Source organism: Simochromis diagramma, unplaced genomic scaffold (assembly GCF_900408965.1).
Source record: "Simochromis diagramma unplaced genomic scaffold, fSimDia1.1 OVJJ01000411.1, whole genome shotgun sequence".
In the NCBI taxonomy this organism is placed as follows: Eukaryota; Metazoa; Chordata; class Actinopteri; order Cichliformes; family Cichlidae; genus Simochromis; species Simochromis diagramma.
Genome location: NW_024386735.1, coordinates 778,497 through 795,369, shown reverse-complemented (window position 1 = coordinate 795,369; position 16,873 = coordinate 778,497). Strand labels below are relative to the sequence as shown.

Here is a 16,873-nt window from a genome sequence, read left to right as displayed (position 1 = left end):
ATAGCTGCCCTCAGCTCCTCCTTATAACCCCCTGAGCTTTTTGATTCACCAATGTTCCTTCATCCATCCCCTTCTCTTTCTCATTTTCTTCAGAGAGCATAACACAGAGCAATTGTTAATAATAATAATAATAATAATAAGTAGTATTATTGCAGAGCAATGTAACTCATGGGCCTAATTTAAATGTACTAGCTGTGGACACACTTTTCCAGCTAATTAAATACTAAAAAAATAACAACAAATTATTATTATTCCTCGTCATTATAGCTGTAGTAGGTTATTTGATTGGTCACAATTGTAACGAGTGCGCAGGCTCGGGATCTGCGCTGGCGCTGATTTGTTGATGCCGGAAGATGACGAAAGCACGTCCGCAGCCTAGCAGCAGAAAAGACGGCGTAAACAAAGCAGACTGCTAGGAATCGGCTAACGCTAAGTAGCGAATATTTCAGTAGTAAAATACTCAGTATTTATGCGCTTGGTTACAAACGAGCACATTTTATTGGTGAGTAGGGCTCAGATGTAAGTGGTAAACGACTCACGTATTTGCGGACACTACAAATTAAACGATACTACAAATACCGTTATTGCTAACTACATTAGCTTTGGCTAGCCTCGTTTAACGGGATGTTCAGCTTCTGGAAAATAATGTTTTCCAGGCTAATATTTATCGAAAACACACGGTAACGACTAAATTATTCACCGACGTAAGTTGGGTGAGGCATTTAAAAGCTGCTAAACGTTTACACTTTGATGGGTTAGTTCGCCATGTAGCTAGTTTAGGTTAAGAGTCGATGAGCAGGGCTGGATAGTGGAGTGTCGCTGCCCACCTGGACCACCACTCAGTCATTCGGACCCGGACTGCGATGTTTAGCCTGATGGCGAATTGTTGCAACTGGCTAAAACGCTGGCAGGAGCCTGCAAGGTAAGTTAGGTCGCGATATGATGCCCCAAAATCAGTGCTTCACACTCCGAAATCACGGACAGCTTCAACCTGTTGAGGTGCTTCGAAAAGTGGAGCTGCTCGTTGTTATACATTCAGTTCGGTTTTCAGTGAAACAGTAAATGAGATACTATCACCGGCACATCACACGCCATAAACCTTTTAATAAAGCCGAGACAGTTCTGTATTTGCAGTTTTGTTAGTTTATGACATAATCCATTAAAGTTAGCTTAAAAAAAATCCCCTTTAGCGTTTTATTTCTTGCAGAAGAAATGGCCTTTTTTTTTATTTTTTAAAGGCCATTAGATCTTTTATCTTGTGATACCGAAGATGCAGTTTTTCTTCTAATAAATAAGTAACATAAAACAACTTTTAAAGTTAAAATAAACCAAAGAATTCATACAGTGTGGATTTCAGGTTTTGTTTTATAGTGTTATAGCATTTCTACCCAAGTATTACATATTTATTTTTTCTATCAACATGTTACTCTATATCAGAAGATCACACCACATCGTTTATTTTATTACCATGTAACATTTTTGTTTTATTATTGTTTTTTTTTAAGTAGTTCCTCATTTAACCTCATCTATCTATCCATCCATCCATCATCCATCCACCCACCCACCCACCCACACACACACACCCACACACACCACACACACACACACACACACACACACACAGCACGCCCCTGCGGGCGGTCTATCCTTCAAGCTCGGGTCCTCTACCAGAGGCCTGGGAGCTTGGGGGTCCTGCGCAGTATCTTAGCTGTTCCCAGGACTGCACTCTTCTGGACAGAGATCTCCGATGTTGTTCCCGGGATCTGCTGAAGCCACTCGCCTAGCTTGGGAGTCACCGCACCTAGTGCTCTGATTACCACGGGGACCACCGTTACCTTCACCCTCCACATCCTCTCGAGCTCTTCTCTGAGCCCTTGGTATTTCTCCAGCTTCTCGTGTTCCTTCTTCCTCATATTGCTGTCATTCGGAACCGCTACATCGATCACTACGGCCGTCTTCTTCTGTTTGTCTACCACCACTATGTCCGGTTGGTTAGCCACCACCATTTTGTCCGTCTGTATCTGGAAGTCCCACAGGATCTTAGCTCGGTCATTCTCCACCACCCTTGGGGGCATCTCCCATTTTGACCTCGGGACTTCCAGGTTATACTCGGCACAGATGTTCCTGTACACTATGCCGGCCACTTGGTTATGGCGTTCCATGTATGCCTTGCCTGCTAGCATCTTGCACCCTGCTGTTATATGCTGGATTGTCTCTGGGGCATCTTTACACAGCCTGCACCTGGGGTCTTGCCTGGTGTGATAGACCCCAGCCTCTATGGATCTTGTACTCAGAGCTTGTTCTTGTGCTGCCATGATTAGTGTCTCTGTGCTGTCTTTCAGTCCAGCTTTGTCCAGCCACTGGTAGGATTTCTGGATATCAGCCACCTCCTCTATCTGCCGGTGGTACATACCGTGCAGGGGCCTGTCCTTCCATGCTAGTTCCTTGTCTCCCTCCTCTTTCTTGGGTTTCTTGGGTTTCACTGAGCACTCGGTCAGTTGGGGCCATCTTGTGTGTGTGTGTGTGTGTGTGTGTGTGTGTGTGTGTGTACATATGTATATACATATGTACAGTGTTGGGGGGTAACGGAATACATGTACTGCCGTTACGTATTTAAAATACAAAATATGAGTAACTGTATTCCGTTACAGTTACAGTTTAAAAAGGTGGTATTCAGAATACAGTTACTTTGTTGAAATAAATGGATTACACTGCGGTACTTTCCTGTTCCATTTTGTCACGGGTCAGGACTGTTTGGGTTTTGTTTGACAGCTACGTTCTGTTGATCCAGGCGGCAGCGTTACGGTTGCCATGGTTACAGGGCAACGCTCTCTCTCTCTCTGCGACTGTGTGTTTCCTGGGTGAGAGAGCGCCTTTTCGTTGTTGTTGTGCTAAGCTAACAGGCAGAATGCTACAAGCATACAGTGGGGCAAAAAAGTATTTAGTCAGCCACCGATTGTGCAAGTTCCCCCACTTAAAATGATGACAGAGGTCAGTAATTTGCACCAGAGGTACACTTCAACTGTGAGAGACAGAATGTGAAAAAAAAAAAATCCATGAATTCACATGGTAGGATTTGTAAAGAATTTATTCGTAAATTAGGGTAGAAAATAAGTATTTGGTCACCTCAAACAAGGAAAATCTCTGGCTCTCACAGACCTGTAACGTCTTCTGTAAGAAGCTTTTCTGTCCCCCACTCGTTACCTGTATGAATGGCACCTGTTTGAACTCATCATCTGTATAAAAGACACCTGCCCACAGCCTCAAACAGTCAGACTCCAAACTCCGCCATGGCCAAGACCAAAGAGCTTTCGAAGGACACCAGGAAAAGCATTGTAGACCTGCACCAGACTGGGAAGAGTGCATCTACAATAGGCAAGCAGCTTGGTGTGAAAAAATCAACTGTGGGAGCAATCATCAGAAAATGGAAGACATACAAGACCACTGATAATCTCCCTCGATGTAGGGCTCCACGCAAGATCTCATCCCATGGGGTCAAAATGATCATGAGAACGGTGAGCAAAGATCCCGTGGTGAATGACCTGCAGAGAGCTGGGACCAAGGTAACAAAGGTCACCATCAGTAACACACTACAACGGCAGGGAATCAAATCCCGCAGTGCCAGACGTGTTCCGCTGCTGAAGCCAGTGCATGTCCAGGCCCGTCTGAAGTTTGCCAGAGAGCACATGGATGATACAGCAGAGGATTAGGAGAATGTCATGTGGTCAGATGAAACCAAAGTAGAACTTTTTGGTATAAACTCAACTCATCGTGTTTGGAGGAAGAAGAATACTGAGTTGCGTCCCAAGAACACCATACCTACTGTGAAGCATGGGGGTGGAAACATCATGCTATGGGGCTGTTTTTCTGCCAAGGGGACAGGACGACTGATCCGTGTTAAGGACAGAATGAATGGGGCCATGTATCGTGAGATTTTGAGCCAAAACTTCCTTCCATCAGTGAGAACTTTGAAGATGAAACGAGGCTGGGTCTTCCAACATGACAATGATCCAAAACACACCGCCCGGGCAACAAAGGAGTGGCTCCGTAAGAAGCATTTGAAAGTCCTGGAGTGGCCTAGCCAGTCTCCAGACCTCAACCCCATAGAAAATCTGTGTCGGGAGTTGAAAGTCTGTGTTGCTCGGCGACAGCCCCAAAACATCACTGCTCTCGAGAAGATCTGCATGGAGGAATGGGCCAAAATACCAGCTACTGTGTGTGCAAACCTGGTAAAGACCTATAGTAAACGTTTGACCTCTGTTATTGCCAACAAAGGTTATGTTACAAAGTATTGAGTTGTATTTTTGTTATTGACCAAATACTTATTTTCCACCCTGATTTACGAATGAATTCTTTACAAATCCTACCATGTGAATTCATGGATTTTTTTTTCACATTCTGTCTCTCACAGTTGAAGTGTACCTCTGGTGCAAATTACTGACCTCTGTCATCATTTTAGGTGGGGGAACTTGCACAATCGGTGGCTGACTAAATACTTTTTTGCCCCACTGTAGCTCTAAAGAATGTAGCATCATGGGCAGTGTAGTCCGTGTTGCAGGGAGAATGGACTGCCATACACGTTATGGGTCTGTGAGCGCGAGGAGGGAGAAAAAGGGGAGTGGAAAGGTACGAGTTGTCATCGAGGAAAAACAGGAGCTGGAAGCATGTAAATATAATAATAACCACTTCAGCCAAGAAGAGTGCCTGACGAGCCCAGTTGTAAGTAAGCTATTAAGACTCGACTGTACACAGTGTTCGTGTTTTCCTCCGAAAACAATAAGTTCCGTTGGAGCAGTCTTTCAACGCCTCTCTCTGTCTCTCGCAAGAAAAGTTGACCCACACAACAAAGTAAAGCTAGTTTTCGGCTACGAGCCGACAGGGACCCCGCCGTATTAGTCAGAGGTCCCTTTACTACAGTTCGGAGTTGCGGACCTTCAGTAATAGTAATAAATCACACAGCAATAGTACATTCACGTTGTTGTAAAAAGCATGATAATATATTAAGTAATCCAAAGTATTCAGAATACGTTACTGTCATTGAGTAACGTAACGGAATACGTTACAGAATACATTTTGGGGCATGTATTCTGTATTCTGTAATGGAATACATTTTAGAAGTAACCTTCCCAACACTGCATATGTGTGTGTGTGTATATATATATATATATATGTATATACATATATGTATATACATATGTATATGTGTGTATATATAGTCGTTTGGTCCTGGGCCGCGAGAGTTGAGGCTCGGGTGTGAAATGTATGGTTTTTAGGGTTTTTCTTCTTGGTTTTTAGCGGTATTAGTAATATTTTGTTGTATTTATCCGCGACACCTTAAAGACCGGTCCGTGAAAATATTGTCGGGCATAAACCGGTCCGTGGCCCAAAAAAGGTTGGGGACCGCTGCTGTAGAGCCATGTAAATAAACACTGTACAATGCGGCTCTCCCTGTTAGTTATGAAGCAGCATCATACGTTTTTCCATACAAGATGATAAGAGGGGAAACAATCAAGAGGTTTCAACATGATTGTAAAAGCAAGTATATAAACAGTGTCACCTTAATAAAGAGAAGACAGAAATGTGTTTTGTACAGTGATCTGATGGCTAGGGAAAGAGATTTGTTCTGTGCTGTTTGTGTTAGCTGTTCGTTTTTTTTTTTTTTTTTTTTTTAAGCCATGAGGCTTTTTGTGGACCCTTTAGACTACTTCAGACCCACAGTACAAAGCAGCAAGACCAGCAAAATGTAATTGACAGTGCTTAACTCACGTGGTACGTGTGAAGGATCTCATCCTTTGGACTTAATCAGAAATCCTCACCTAATCCCGCAGCCAGGTGGTTCAGCAGGGCTCTTCAGTTTGACCTGTCACCATGAGGTGTTCACAGCAGCCAGGACTGATGGCTGTAGGTTAGGGGACAGCAGGGAGACAGTGCCTCACCCTTTGTTTTTGCTTTTGGGAGGTTTATACCGAGAGCCTACCCTGATGAAGGCCGGTTGGCTCCAGAAGACGGTTAGATGGATAGTGCGGTTGATGTATTTTCGGCGAAAGTGTCAAAGTTAAGTATGCAGCTAGGAAATGAAGAACAGGTCCTGTGTAAATCTACAATTGAGCTTTATTATCATGTCAGCTTGCTCCGTTTCAGTGTGTGTTTCCTCAGTTTAATATTTTGGTCTGTTTCTTCCCACTTATTTATTTATTTATGTTGGGAGCTTTGATGTAAGCCTCAAGATTTGGGTTATGATTACAGCATAAGCGTCCAGTGTAAGTGAAGTGCCGCGTCTCTCATTGTTTTCCTTCCTTCAGTTGAAGCTAAGTGTCGTCACAGTGTGATTATGACCCTTTTTAAGCAAGTGTAGCTAATTTTGGTGCAAATCTTGCATTGCTTTCAGAAAAGTTTTTTTTATGCTTGCATATGAAAATTTTCCACCAAGACTGTCAGAGCTCCAGATTAGCCTCCCAGCTGGCCACCCAGGTGTGCGCATAGCTGCACAGCTGCACAGATGACTGATTGTGCATCTGTTTCTTTGTTTGCCAGTGTTCATTTAAGGCATGTTTTTTTTTTTTTTTTTTTTTTAAATATTCACAATGGCCACTGCTGCTGACTGCAGCTCTCTAATGGAAATAAAAAGAGGATTAAAAAACAAGACCGTGATCATTTTATTCTGCTGTTAATTTGAAGTATGCAAATTTACAAGTTCTACAGTCGACCAGGTGTTAATAAAACAATTACAGGTATTAATTGGAGTCAATCCGCAGCAATATTGTCATGCGTTATTTGTGTCAGTTCACAATGTGACTGTTGTTGACTCACTGTCTGATTGCGTTCAGATTATAAAGTGGCTTATCTGTGGCCCCAATTGAGTCATGAGAGCTAATGCCATCCAGCCTCTTTTGCTCACAGACTCCATCCAGGCTCTGTGCAATGTGGTAGACCCGTTTGTGTGCACCTATATTTATGTTTTCCCGTTTCCTATCTTATAGGAAGGTGACTCTGGTGATGGTGGGATTGGATAATGCAGGGAAGACTGCCACGGTGCGGGGAATTCAGGGAGGTGAGAATCCAGTTTGCAGAATCATGTTTTATTGACCTCGTTGCGGATGCGTGACCTCTGTCTGCTCGTGTTTTCAGACAATCCGCGGGACGTCGCTCCCACAGTGGGCTTTTCCAAAGTCGACCTGAAGCAGGGCAAGTTCGAAGTGACCATCTTTGACCTGGGGGGCGGGAAAAGAATCCGGGGAATCTGGAAAAATTACTACTCGGAATCGCACGGTGTGGTGTTTGTGGTCGATTCCAGCGATGTCCAGCGGATCCAGGAGACGCGAGAGACCATGGCTGAGGTCCTTCAGCACCCACGCATCGCTGGCAAGCCTGTGCTAGTGTGAGTTCTCTGAATAAATAACATTATTAGCTTTTGAGTAGAATTTACTTTGAGATTGCCTGTGCACATGAGGGAAAACAGAACGACCAGCAAAGTGCAGAGGGTAAGCTGAAATAGATGGAGATAATAGAGAAATTGCCCAGATTTGAAGCCTCAGCCCTCGCTTCAATTTTGTTGAAGGCGGGGTGCACTGCAGGTTGATTCCTGCAGGCATCTGTTTAATCAGTAATCAGGACACAACATGCCGACTGCAGAGATGAGAGTTAAGTGTGTTTCCAGGTATGCAGAGTGCTTTAATGAGCAAGTCACAATCAGAACAGATTTCCATAAGATTTCCAGACATTGTAATTATGCACCTTGCAAAAAATTGAGTCTGATAAGTGTCCTTGGAACTACCTTACCTTTCTCTTTAATGACTGGGTGAGTTGGATTACCTCAGGAAATGTAGTGAAAATATTAAGCTGTTTATATACCAGCCAATGGCCCATTCAGAGGGAGGTTAACCGAGGTTTGTTCGCAGCCACAATTTATGGGTATTCCTTAAATGCATCACACTGTGTGAATTAGCAAGTTGCTAATTGGCAAGTTACTGAATTACCTGTGTATAAACGAGGATACACTCTGTGTGTGTGTGTGTGTGTGTGTGTGTGTGTGTGTGTGTGTGTCTAGAGTTTTGGAGGACTGTTCATCCAAACAACATGATTTAGGCCTTTTGCTGGAAATCAAAGACAAAATTATATAACGTGGATTTAAAAAAAACACAGACTATAGCGAGTCATCCATCTACCTTTGTGAGAGTTTCAGACCATCGATTTTGAAAAAATGGGAACTTTTTGCTGAGCTCTCTATTTTTTTTTTTTTTTTTTTTTTTTTTTTTTTTTCCTCTGTCCTCTTGTTGGTTAAACTTTTCTTGCACACAGAGTGGAGCAGGTAGCACTATGCCTTGGTACTTGCAGGCGAAATATGAGAAGACCTCAAACTTGGCACTGCACTTATTTGGGTCCCCAGCTATACTGATGAACTGTTATGGAGCTAGGTGGAAACAAAACTAATGGACGGTGGAATGAACAGAGATCTGTTGATGGCCGTAACCAACACGTCTTGTTTTTTCCTTTCTGTTTTCAGACTTGCAAACAAACAAGACCAGGAGGGAGCACTGGCTGAAGCTGACATCATTGAGAACCTGTCCTTAGAGAAGCTTGTTAATGAGAACAAGTGTCTCTGTCAGATTGTAAGTGTTTGTGAACTGAATGTATAGACAGAAAGTATGGCTTTGAGTTTTTTTAAAACAGTGAAGCTGACCTGTTAATCTAGTGGGTGCAAAGCTACATTTGCATCTGTTAAAAGTTTGTGCTGTTTTGGAGGTGATGTTAATGTTTTAACCTCAACGTACATTTCTTCTACAGGAACCATGCTCAGCCGTTTTAGGCTATGGGAAAAAGGTTGACAAGTCCATCAAGAAGGGCCTGAACTGGCTGCTCAGCAACATTGCCAAAGACTATGAAGCCATCACCGAGCGAGTGCAGAAGGACACGGCTGAGCAGCGCGCTCTGGAGGAGCAAGACAAGAAAGAGAGGGCAGAGAGAGTACGGCGGATACGAGAGGAGAGGTGAGGACGCAGCAGAAGTCAGTGTGGCGAACAAAATGTGGAAGAGGTTAAACTATAAAGTGGAAAAGTCCAAGACAGAAATTTTTTGAAGCATAACAGGAGGGAGGAGATGGTCAGAAATGTTGAGTAAAGCTCTGCGAGCAGTGGAAATGTTAAAAGGCCAAAGGTTTCAAAAGTGTCTGCAAAGAGATATTTATCCCTAAATAAATTATTGCCTCTATTAGAAAAGGGCAACCTTGCTGTCAGTGACTGAAATACGAGCTAGAACAAATGCACATTTTAATCAAATGTGATCTTAGATCAATTTTTTATAAATGTGACACCGCTACCAAGGAGGAGCGTATCATTAAGCAGAAAGGTTAACATCTTATCTGTCCGCAGAGAGCGACAGGAGCGGGAGGAGGCAGAGCGAGAGGGAAGGCCCATCCAAGAAGATGAGCCTGATGATGAGTACATTCAGAGCCCCTTTCAGCCAATAGAGAGCATGATTTCTGAAGTGAGTCGTGTGTACACTCTGGGGCTGATAGTTTATTACTCTGGTTTATGTTGTTGAGACTCTAAAGTTAGAGTGCTTCAGAGAGCCCTTTACTTTCATGTTTTCTTCAGAACGAGGATAAAGAAAAGGAAAGGAAGAGGCAAAGAGAGCTGCAGGAGGGAAGGGGTAACAGCCCCAGGGCAGCCACTGATCAAGAGGAAGAGGAGGAGGAGGAGGAGGAGGAGGAGAAGGAGCAGGGCGACATGAGACAAACACCAGAGAACAACACTCCAGGTGAGTTTCAGGACGCCCGGATCTCCCAAGCTCGGAAATTGAGTTGTTAGAACAAATTCAGTCGAAAGTTTCAGTTGAGGAAAAGTTGATTGGATGAAACGTCTTTAGTTAAGTCTTCTGGCAAAGCATTCGAAAGTCTTCTAAAAGTAAGCAGAGTGTGAAACTGTTTTTATGAATACAAAAATGATCTGCCTTGATGTGCAGGGCAGAGGGGGTGTTTGAAGAGCTTTCGCTGGCAGCGTTGTTGTTCAGCTTTGCAACGAGTGAGCTTGTTTTCACTTTGAAAGTGAACTATTGAACAAGATGTTTTAAAATTTAAGAGAGGGATGCAGTCAAATTAAGCCATCTTTTTGATAATCATCTTCTTATTATGATCTAAGCTCAGAGTGCTCATAGATAAAAGGCGATTTAACTTTAAGTAGATGCATTAGAGGATGAAATGATGGCTTTGGGTATTAATTTAAACTTGCTTAGGCCCACTGTTGAAAGCTGAAAGCTGTTATAGTTAAGCTCGTGTTGAACATCTGGAGTCTCCACTTGCAACACATCTCTGTTCATTCAGCCACGACAGGTGAGCAGAGCAAGAAGAAGACGAGCAAGCTGCACCTGAAGAGGAAGCACAGGGTGGACCCGCTGAGGATAGAGGACGGACCAACGGAGAGCCTCACCCCTCCTCCGCCTCCAGGTCAGTCTGTACTTCATCACATTGAGCTGCTGTTACATGCAGCTTCTCCATTGCTACCCTTCATCCTGTTGTGCAAAAGTGGCTGATTGTACTAATTGGCTCAGTGAGGAAAAACGTCTGTTATGTTTCACTTCCTATTCAAGACTTTTATTGTGAAGGAACTACAGAAAATACGATATGTTTGATGGATTTGGCAGAACTTATTTTACCCATTAGCCGTACAAGGCTGGTGGGGTATTGTATTCACACTGCCATGTGGGCAGGCAGTGTGGACACCCAGGTTAACTCGAGAACAATCTGACATAGGATTTTCAAATTCATACCATAAGTTTGTCCACAGTCAATAAAAAATTATTTTGCACAATAAAATATGGACACTGTCACACCGACACTAACCCAAAAACAAACAAACAAACAAACAAACAAACAAACAAACAAACAAAATGTCCAACAACATAATTTATTTTACTCGACAATGTGATGGAAAAAGACTTCCAACACACAATTACAGGCACGTAATAGATGTGAACTGAGCTCAGCATGGGTCCTGGACAAACCCCCAAATATGTTCCTATATATATGAGATGTCAGAATTACTGCAATTCAAGAAATGGTTAATAATACAAAAATAATTACAGACAAAGACATAGGACAAGACCTAAACGAGGGCAATGGGAGCCCCGTCAATAACAAACAAAAGCGGAAGAAGGCCTTTAATGACCAAGACTGACAACAGGACCTGCTGGTTACTCCCAAATGAAATCATTATTAATAAACAAAACTGCAGAAATCAGCAGCATGCATATAAAGCCTGTTGCTTTATATTTAAGAGGTATTATAGGAAGATATTTAATACATTTTGATAGGCTGCTTTATAGCTCTAGATCACACAAATACATTGTGGTCCTGTGAGTTTTTGCTGTTTGTGTGCAACATTCGATCTTCTTAAGGAGTGAGATAATCCGCTAGTTATGGCTTTCTTTTTCAGGATCCTCCACTGTTCTCCTCATCCCTCTCTTCTTTATTTTGTTTCTTTAGTGGGATGGGCCACGCCCAAAGTCTCTAGGCTGCCGAAGCTAGAGCCACTCGGGGACACGGGACATTCTGGTAAAGCTGTTTGTGCCGTCAGTGTTAACAGCTGTTTACGTGCATGCATTAACCACCCACCATGTGCAGTTTGTCACTAACTTGGTCTTACTCATTCACTAACTGCAGCACCTGATCAGTGTTTCCTCTACACAGTAGTGATTAAAGCTACATGGAAATAGTAGTCTTGCATGTGTTTTCCTTTTTCTTTTCTTTTTCTTTTTAAGGAGGAAGCCTGGTGTTTGTCTCACAGTGTTGGCGGTAGATTTCTAAGTTGCAGTGGAAACCCTGAACTCTGCCTTGAGACGTGCGCTGACTGTTAATTAGCATCTCAACCCCACGTTGTTGTCTTTATTTTTCTCTCCCTCCTGCATCTCTCCAGGCATGTGTTTGCATGTGTGTGTGTGGATCTTTCACGGGTGCAGACATCTAAAATCAACTCAAAGACTTGTCTGTGTATTCATCTGTATTCATTTTCCTCCAGTCTGTACAGCATCTTTCACGGTTGCTTCCATTGAGTGCTTACTTTTTTAAAAAGAAATTTGTATTTCAGGTCTCCATGGACGTTGCGTACTAACACAACCAAACCTTTTCTCCTTCCCTCCACAGAGTTTTACAAGAAACCTCTCCCGCCGGTCGCCAACAGGCCGAGGCCTAACGGCGATGCTCACGACATCATTTCTTAAAGCCCCTTTTAGCGATTGAGGTTGACCAATCACGACTGTATTCTCCTTTCCTTTTTGTCTCAAGAGAGCGGCGTGTAGACAACCAAGCAAATAAAAGCTTGACTGCTGTGGATGCCGGAGCCGGGGACCTCTGAAAGGGCGATGGACACTAAACAGAGTGGCGACAGGAAGTCCTGCTCAGAAGCTGTAATTTGACCTCACAAATTCATTGTGAAACCCACCTGAACTGTGCATCAGACTCTATCTTCACAAGCAAAAGCACAACTTGGTGTTGAACTCTCTCCAGCTCATAGACTTTATATCCTTCTAATAATATCAGTGTTAGTTCGGACTTCTGTGTCAAACTCCGATGCTTTTAATCGACAGCAAATGTAAATATACCCTTTAAATATGTCTGAATAATTTATTTGTATACATGCTGCCATTAAAATAACCACACCATTTATTTTTGCACTTCTGGGTTTTTAGTGTAAAACACCATGTGGCTCAGGCACCTGAGTAATGATTTAAAAAAGAAAAAAAAAAAAGAAAAAGAAAAAAGGTATCGGTCTTAAGTGGCTTATTACAGGTGAGTGCTTTAAATTGGACCTTTTGTGAAGTCGGAAACATTTCCCCCCCCCTTTTATTTTATTTTTTATTTTTTTATTTTTTTTTTATTTACAGCACTGATGTGTAAAGAGGGTGAGTCACAGCTGGCAAGTGGATTTTGTGGAAGTCACTTTTTAAGGACTGTGTTGACTTTTGATGTAAAACACAAAGAAAAGGAAAACACTAATTTAAAAACTCTTTAACTGGATACATTTATAAAGGAACTTTTTATCTACTGTTTTAAAACATGAACATTTGCATGTCTACAGAGCTTTTAACACATTCTGCTGTTTACACTGTGTGTCAGTTTTTTGGTTTTTTTTTTATTTAAAGTGATATTTCTCTCAAGACAGACTCGCTGCCTTTTCAGGTGGCCCTCGAGGTGTGAGCTGGTGCTGTTGGTGTCCCAGCTGTTGCGGCGCGGCTGTCTGCTGCGCCCATTTTTGCTTTGAAAAAACCCCCCACTAAAATTGCATCTCGACGAGCATAATCACAAATCTGAAGCTTTGAACACTCCACTGCCCCAGTTAAGTTTGTTTTGTGTGCTGGAGGAGTTTGCAGTAGGGATGATAAGGGAAGAAGAACATACTTCTACAGCAGCACCTGGAACAGCCAGTATTGGGTCAGAACACATGAGAATATGTGCACCAGAAGTAATAAAGAAGTATCACTTTAAAAAAAAATCCCTGCAATGTTGTATTTCAGATCTGTAGTACCATGCTCACTCTCTTTTAATGTGCTAGATGTTTAAAAAAAAAAATAAAGATATTTTTTCTATCCAGATTGAATTTTATAATGGCAAAATAAAAGATGTTTTAAATATATTACTGAGTGACTGCAGTATTTCTCCATGAGTATTTGCACTTGTAGTCAGGGAAATCAGTTGCCTGTTGCTGTGGAGTGTTTGTTGTTTTATTTTTAGCTTAACATTATCAGCAGTGCATTTGGCATCCAGCTCCTGCTTAGCATAAACTTCTGTCTCTCAGGCAATGCCGATAATGGCTATTATTGCCATTTTGCAGTCAGGTTTTCCCTCGTGAGGCTTGTATTTAAAGCTTCACTGTATAATAACGTTTTATACAGTACATACGTTTTACTATTGTAAAACGTATGTACTGGTCTATCTGCTGTGTAGCCCTCAAACTGCCGCAATAAATAAAGAACTACAAATAAGCAAAAGATCTAGTTAGAAATAAAACTTAGATCGTCCTGTCTGATGGTACTTAATGGTACTTGATATTTAATCTAAGTTCATCATCTGATCACACTTTGATTGACACGTCTCTAAGAACACCCTCAGACGTCTGAGGATATAAATATGGAAACATAATTATAGTATTTCATATATATATGTGTGTGTGTGTGTGTGTGTTTGTATATGTTACATGAATAATGAACTCATTGGCCACTTAGGTATTATTAGGCATTAGGCACAGAACAAAGGGATGGACATGGTTAGCAACAATACTTCTGTGGGCTGTGGTGTTTAAATGTTACTTGCTTTGTACCAGGGGGCACAGATTGCAAAGAAAATGTTCCTCACATCATTACACCACCAGCATGTTGTTTACGCACCATCTGAATATGGCAGCAACTCAACCAACTCTTCAGAATTCTTGAGACTCTCATTGTCTTCCATTGTTCAATTTTTGTAAACCCCTCAAAACTTTAGCCTCAGTTTCTTTCTTTCTTTCTTTTTTTTTTTTTTACAGGAGTGTCACTAAGTGTGGACTTCTGCATTCAGAGATGCTCTTCTGTATACCTTGGATGAGGTGGATCTTGTTGTTTTTTTTTGTTTTTTTAGTAACTATAGCCTTCCTGTCAGCTTGAAGCGTTCTCGCCATTTTCCTCTGACCTCTTTCATGGATATTTTCTGTATATTTTCTCTTTTTTGCACCATTCTCTCTCGAGTATGGAAGCTTGTTTCCACCACTGAAAATGATTTTTTGCCATCCATCCAGTCAAAATTTCACCAACTCAAACTTCCCCCCCAAAAAGTGAAATTTCAAGTTAGTGAGCTGAATTTTTTTCCTCTTTATTAGCTAGATAGTGAAGAGCATGCAGGAAAGCAGGGAGAGAGAGTGGGGAAAGGCATGCCTCAAAGGAACCCGGGCTGCTGTATTTAAGCTTGCCGCTTATGATTTCCCTGTGAGCTAGATTGCTGCCAAGTAAGTTGAAATTTTGACTTATGGATGGATAAAAAAGTTTTTTTCTGCAGCGGAAACAAGTAAACCCTACAGACGGTTGTTGTGTAATCACATAATCGATGTCCGCATGCCTAAATGGACTGAGCTGTTGCCATGTGATTGTCTCATTAGATACTGTGATAGTGGGCAGTTAAACAGGTATACTTATAGGAGTCGTTGTTCTACTTGTGGTTTCTACTTTTCTATTAAAGCAACAAGTGAAAAACAGTGTTTTAAAAGAGATATCACAGGAACAACTGGCCGTGACTAATACAATCAGCAGCAAACTGCTGTGGTTTTAGTACACCTACATGGTCTAAAACATGAACAACGCTCGTACTGAAGAGTTGCTGTTCTGTGGCTTTTATACTGATATCTCCATCATGGAGCAGTGACAGATAAACAGAAGTGAAACAATGTTTTGAATGAGCAGGTCCATTAAACAGCTCTTCGCAGAGAACAAAAGACAAAAATAATTTGAAGGGTGAGATGAAAACAAGTAAGCACAATGTTGAGACATTTGATAAATTGGCTCCTTTGTTTGACAAAACACTGTAAGATTCATGTGTTTGGGCTTCGAGAGCAAACTGAACTGAATGAACCCACCGCAGCTCTAAAACACACAGAGCCTGGATGCAGCGTCTCTTCTCGTTCCCATCTCGTGGTGCAGTAGTGATCTGTCACTAATACAAATTAAACTCCCCACAGGCGAAATGTATTCCAATGTGGAATTATCCTTTATAGTAAAAGAGCTAAAATGGAACGTGGGGTGTGGGGGGAGGCCCCTCACACCTGTGATGAAATGATGGATAACACTTAACCTTAAACTACAGCAAATCTTTAAAGCATGGTAGGCAATTTAAGCCCCTTGCTGACAAAGTAATTACACATTTGCTAAAGTACTGATGAGAGTGGGCTGGCCTCATCTTCTGTATTACTTCTTTTTCCAGAAACAGGAGGTAGAGACGTATTTGCCAGGATTTTTAAAGACTAAAAGGGGAGAATGAAAACTTTAGAGAGACTCGATAATGTTTCTTGAACACATCCAGCATGTGACAATTCAGAAATGAGCTTCAGTCTCTCTAAAAATAGTTGTTTTTCGGCTGCTCTGTATCCTCATTCAGGTCTTGTCAAACATCTGCTCACAGCATCTACAGCCTGTGTCTGCTGCAAGGTCAACATTGAAATGATGTGCTGTCTCATTACTGCTCTGCCTGTTGTCGATGTGCAGGCAGGCTTCATTTAAGTGAAGGATTTCGCAGTGCCGGAGCTGAAATCGGTGTGATGATGCTGTGTCCTGCAGAAGGAGGACAGCAGATGCACTGGTGCCCTTAAGCAGGCGCTTTTAACCATCAATCCCCTCCCTCATTATGCTCGCATCCTTTGATATCATCAATCTTTGACGTCCATCTCATTCCAGGAGCGGTTTTCTGATGAAGTGTTGTAATTTACTTCCCTTACCCCACTCAAAAATCTGCTTCTGTGCATCTGTTTTAGTTAGTGATTTTCTGATGACCGCAAATGCCTTTAAGCACATCCCAGACAGTGAGGAGAGGGTTAGCACTCCCTTTATTTAGCCTTTACAACGGTTCAGATCACAAAAAAAGGGTTCCTTGTTTTGAATTATGATATGAGGTTGTGTTGCATTTTGGTCTATTTTGTCAGTGAAGAAACTGGTCTCTGTTCCTCTTCAACAATAGATGTCTCTGTGTATTGTTGTGCAAATGCAGTTTGGTATCACAAAACACTCAGCTATCAAGCTCTGTTGTGTCTGTTCTGGAAATGCTTCAGTGTGATATCAAGTTAAGGTAAGTAATCGGAAAACGCTGCAGTGCTGTGGCTCTCTCTTTTGAAGCAGCGTGCTCATCACTGCCATCATTACACAT

At 42.1% G+C, this 16,873-nt stretch overlaps 1 protein-coding gene across 3 annotated transcripts; it reads left to right on the top strand.

Moving 5' to 3' along the window:
• Positions 1-324: 324 nt before the first annotated feature.
• arl13b (ADP-ribosylation factor-like 13b) lies at positions 325-13,625 on the top strand. 3 transcript variants are annotated; one of them, XM_040034158.1, is made up of 10 exons: positions 325-922; positions 6,981-7,051; positions 7,129-7,378; positions 8,504-8,609; positions 8,785-8,987; positions 9,369-9,483; positions 9,594-9,756; positions 10,319-10,441; positions 11,480-11,548; positions 12,137-13,625. In XM_040034158.1, the coding sequence occupies exons 1-10, from the start codon at positions 864-866 to the stop codon at positions 12,211-12,213; spliced, it is 1,236 nt and encodes a 411-aa protein (XP_039890092.1). In that variant the 5' UTR covers positions 325-863; the 3' UTR covers positions 12,214-13,625. The 3 variants fall into 3 exon arrangements, with proteins under 3 accessions (XP_039890092.1, XP_039890220.1, XP_039890153.1); XM_040034219.1 differs by having other exon boundaries at positions 327-922; positions 12,278-13,625; XM_040034286.1 differs by lacking the exon at positions 11,480-11,548 and having other exon boundaries at positions 326-922; positions 12,278-13,625.
• The last annotated feature ends 3,248 nt before the right edge of the window (positions 13,626-16,873 follow it).

Excerpts from the sequence above, each read along its gene's own strand:
- arl13b (XM_040034158.1), top strand. The coding sequence starts at position 864 with ATGTTTAGCCTGATGGCGAATTGTTGCAACTGGCTAAAACGCTGGCAG. Across the intron at positions 923-6,980 it reads CGCTGGCAGGAGCCTGCAAG|GAAGGTGACTCTGGTGATGG; the intron begins GTAAGTTAGGTC and ends CCTATCTTATAG. Across the intron at positions 10,442-11,479 it reads CACCCCTCCTCCGCCTCCAG|TGGGATGGGCCACGCCCAAA; the intron begins GTCAGTCTGTAC and ends TTGTTTCTTTAG.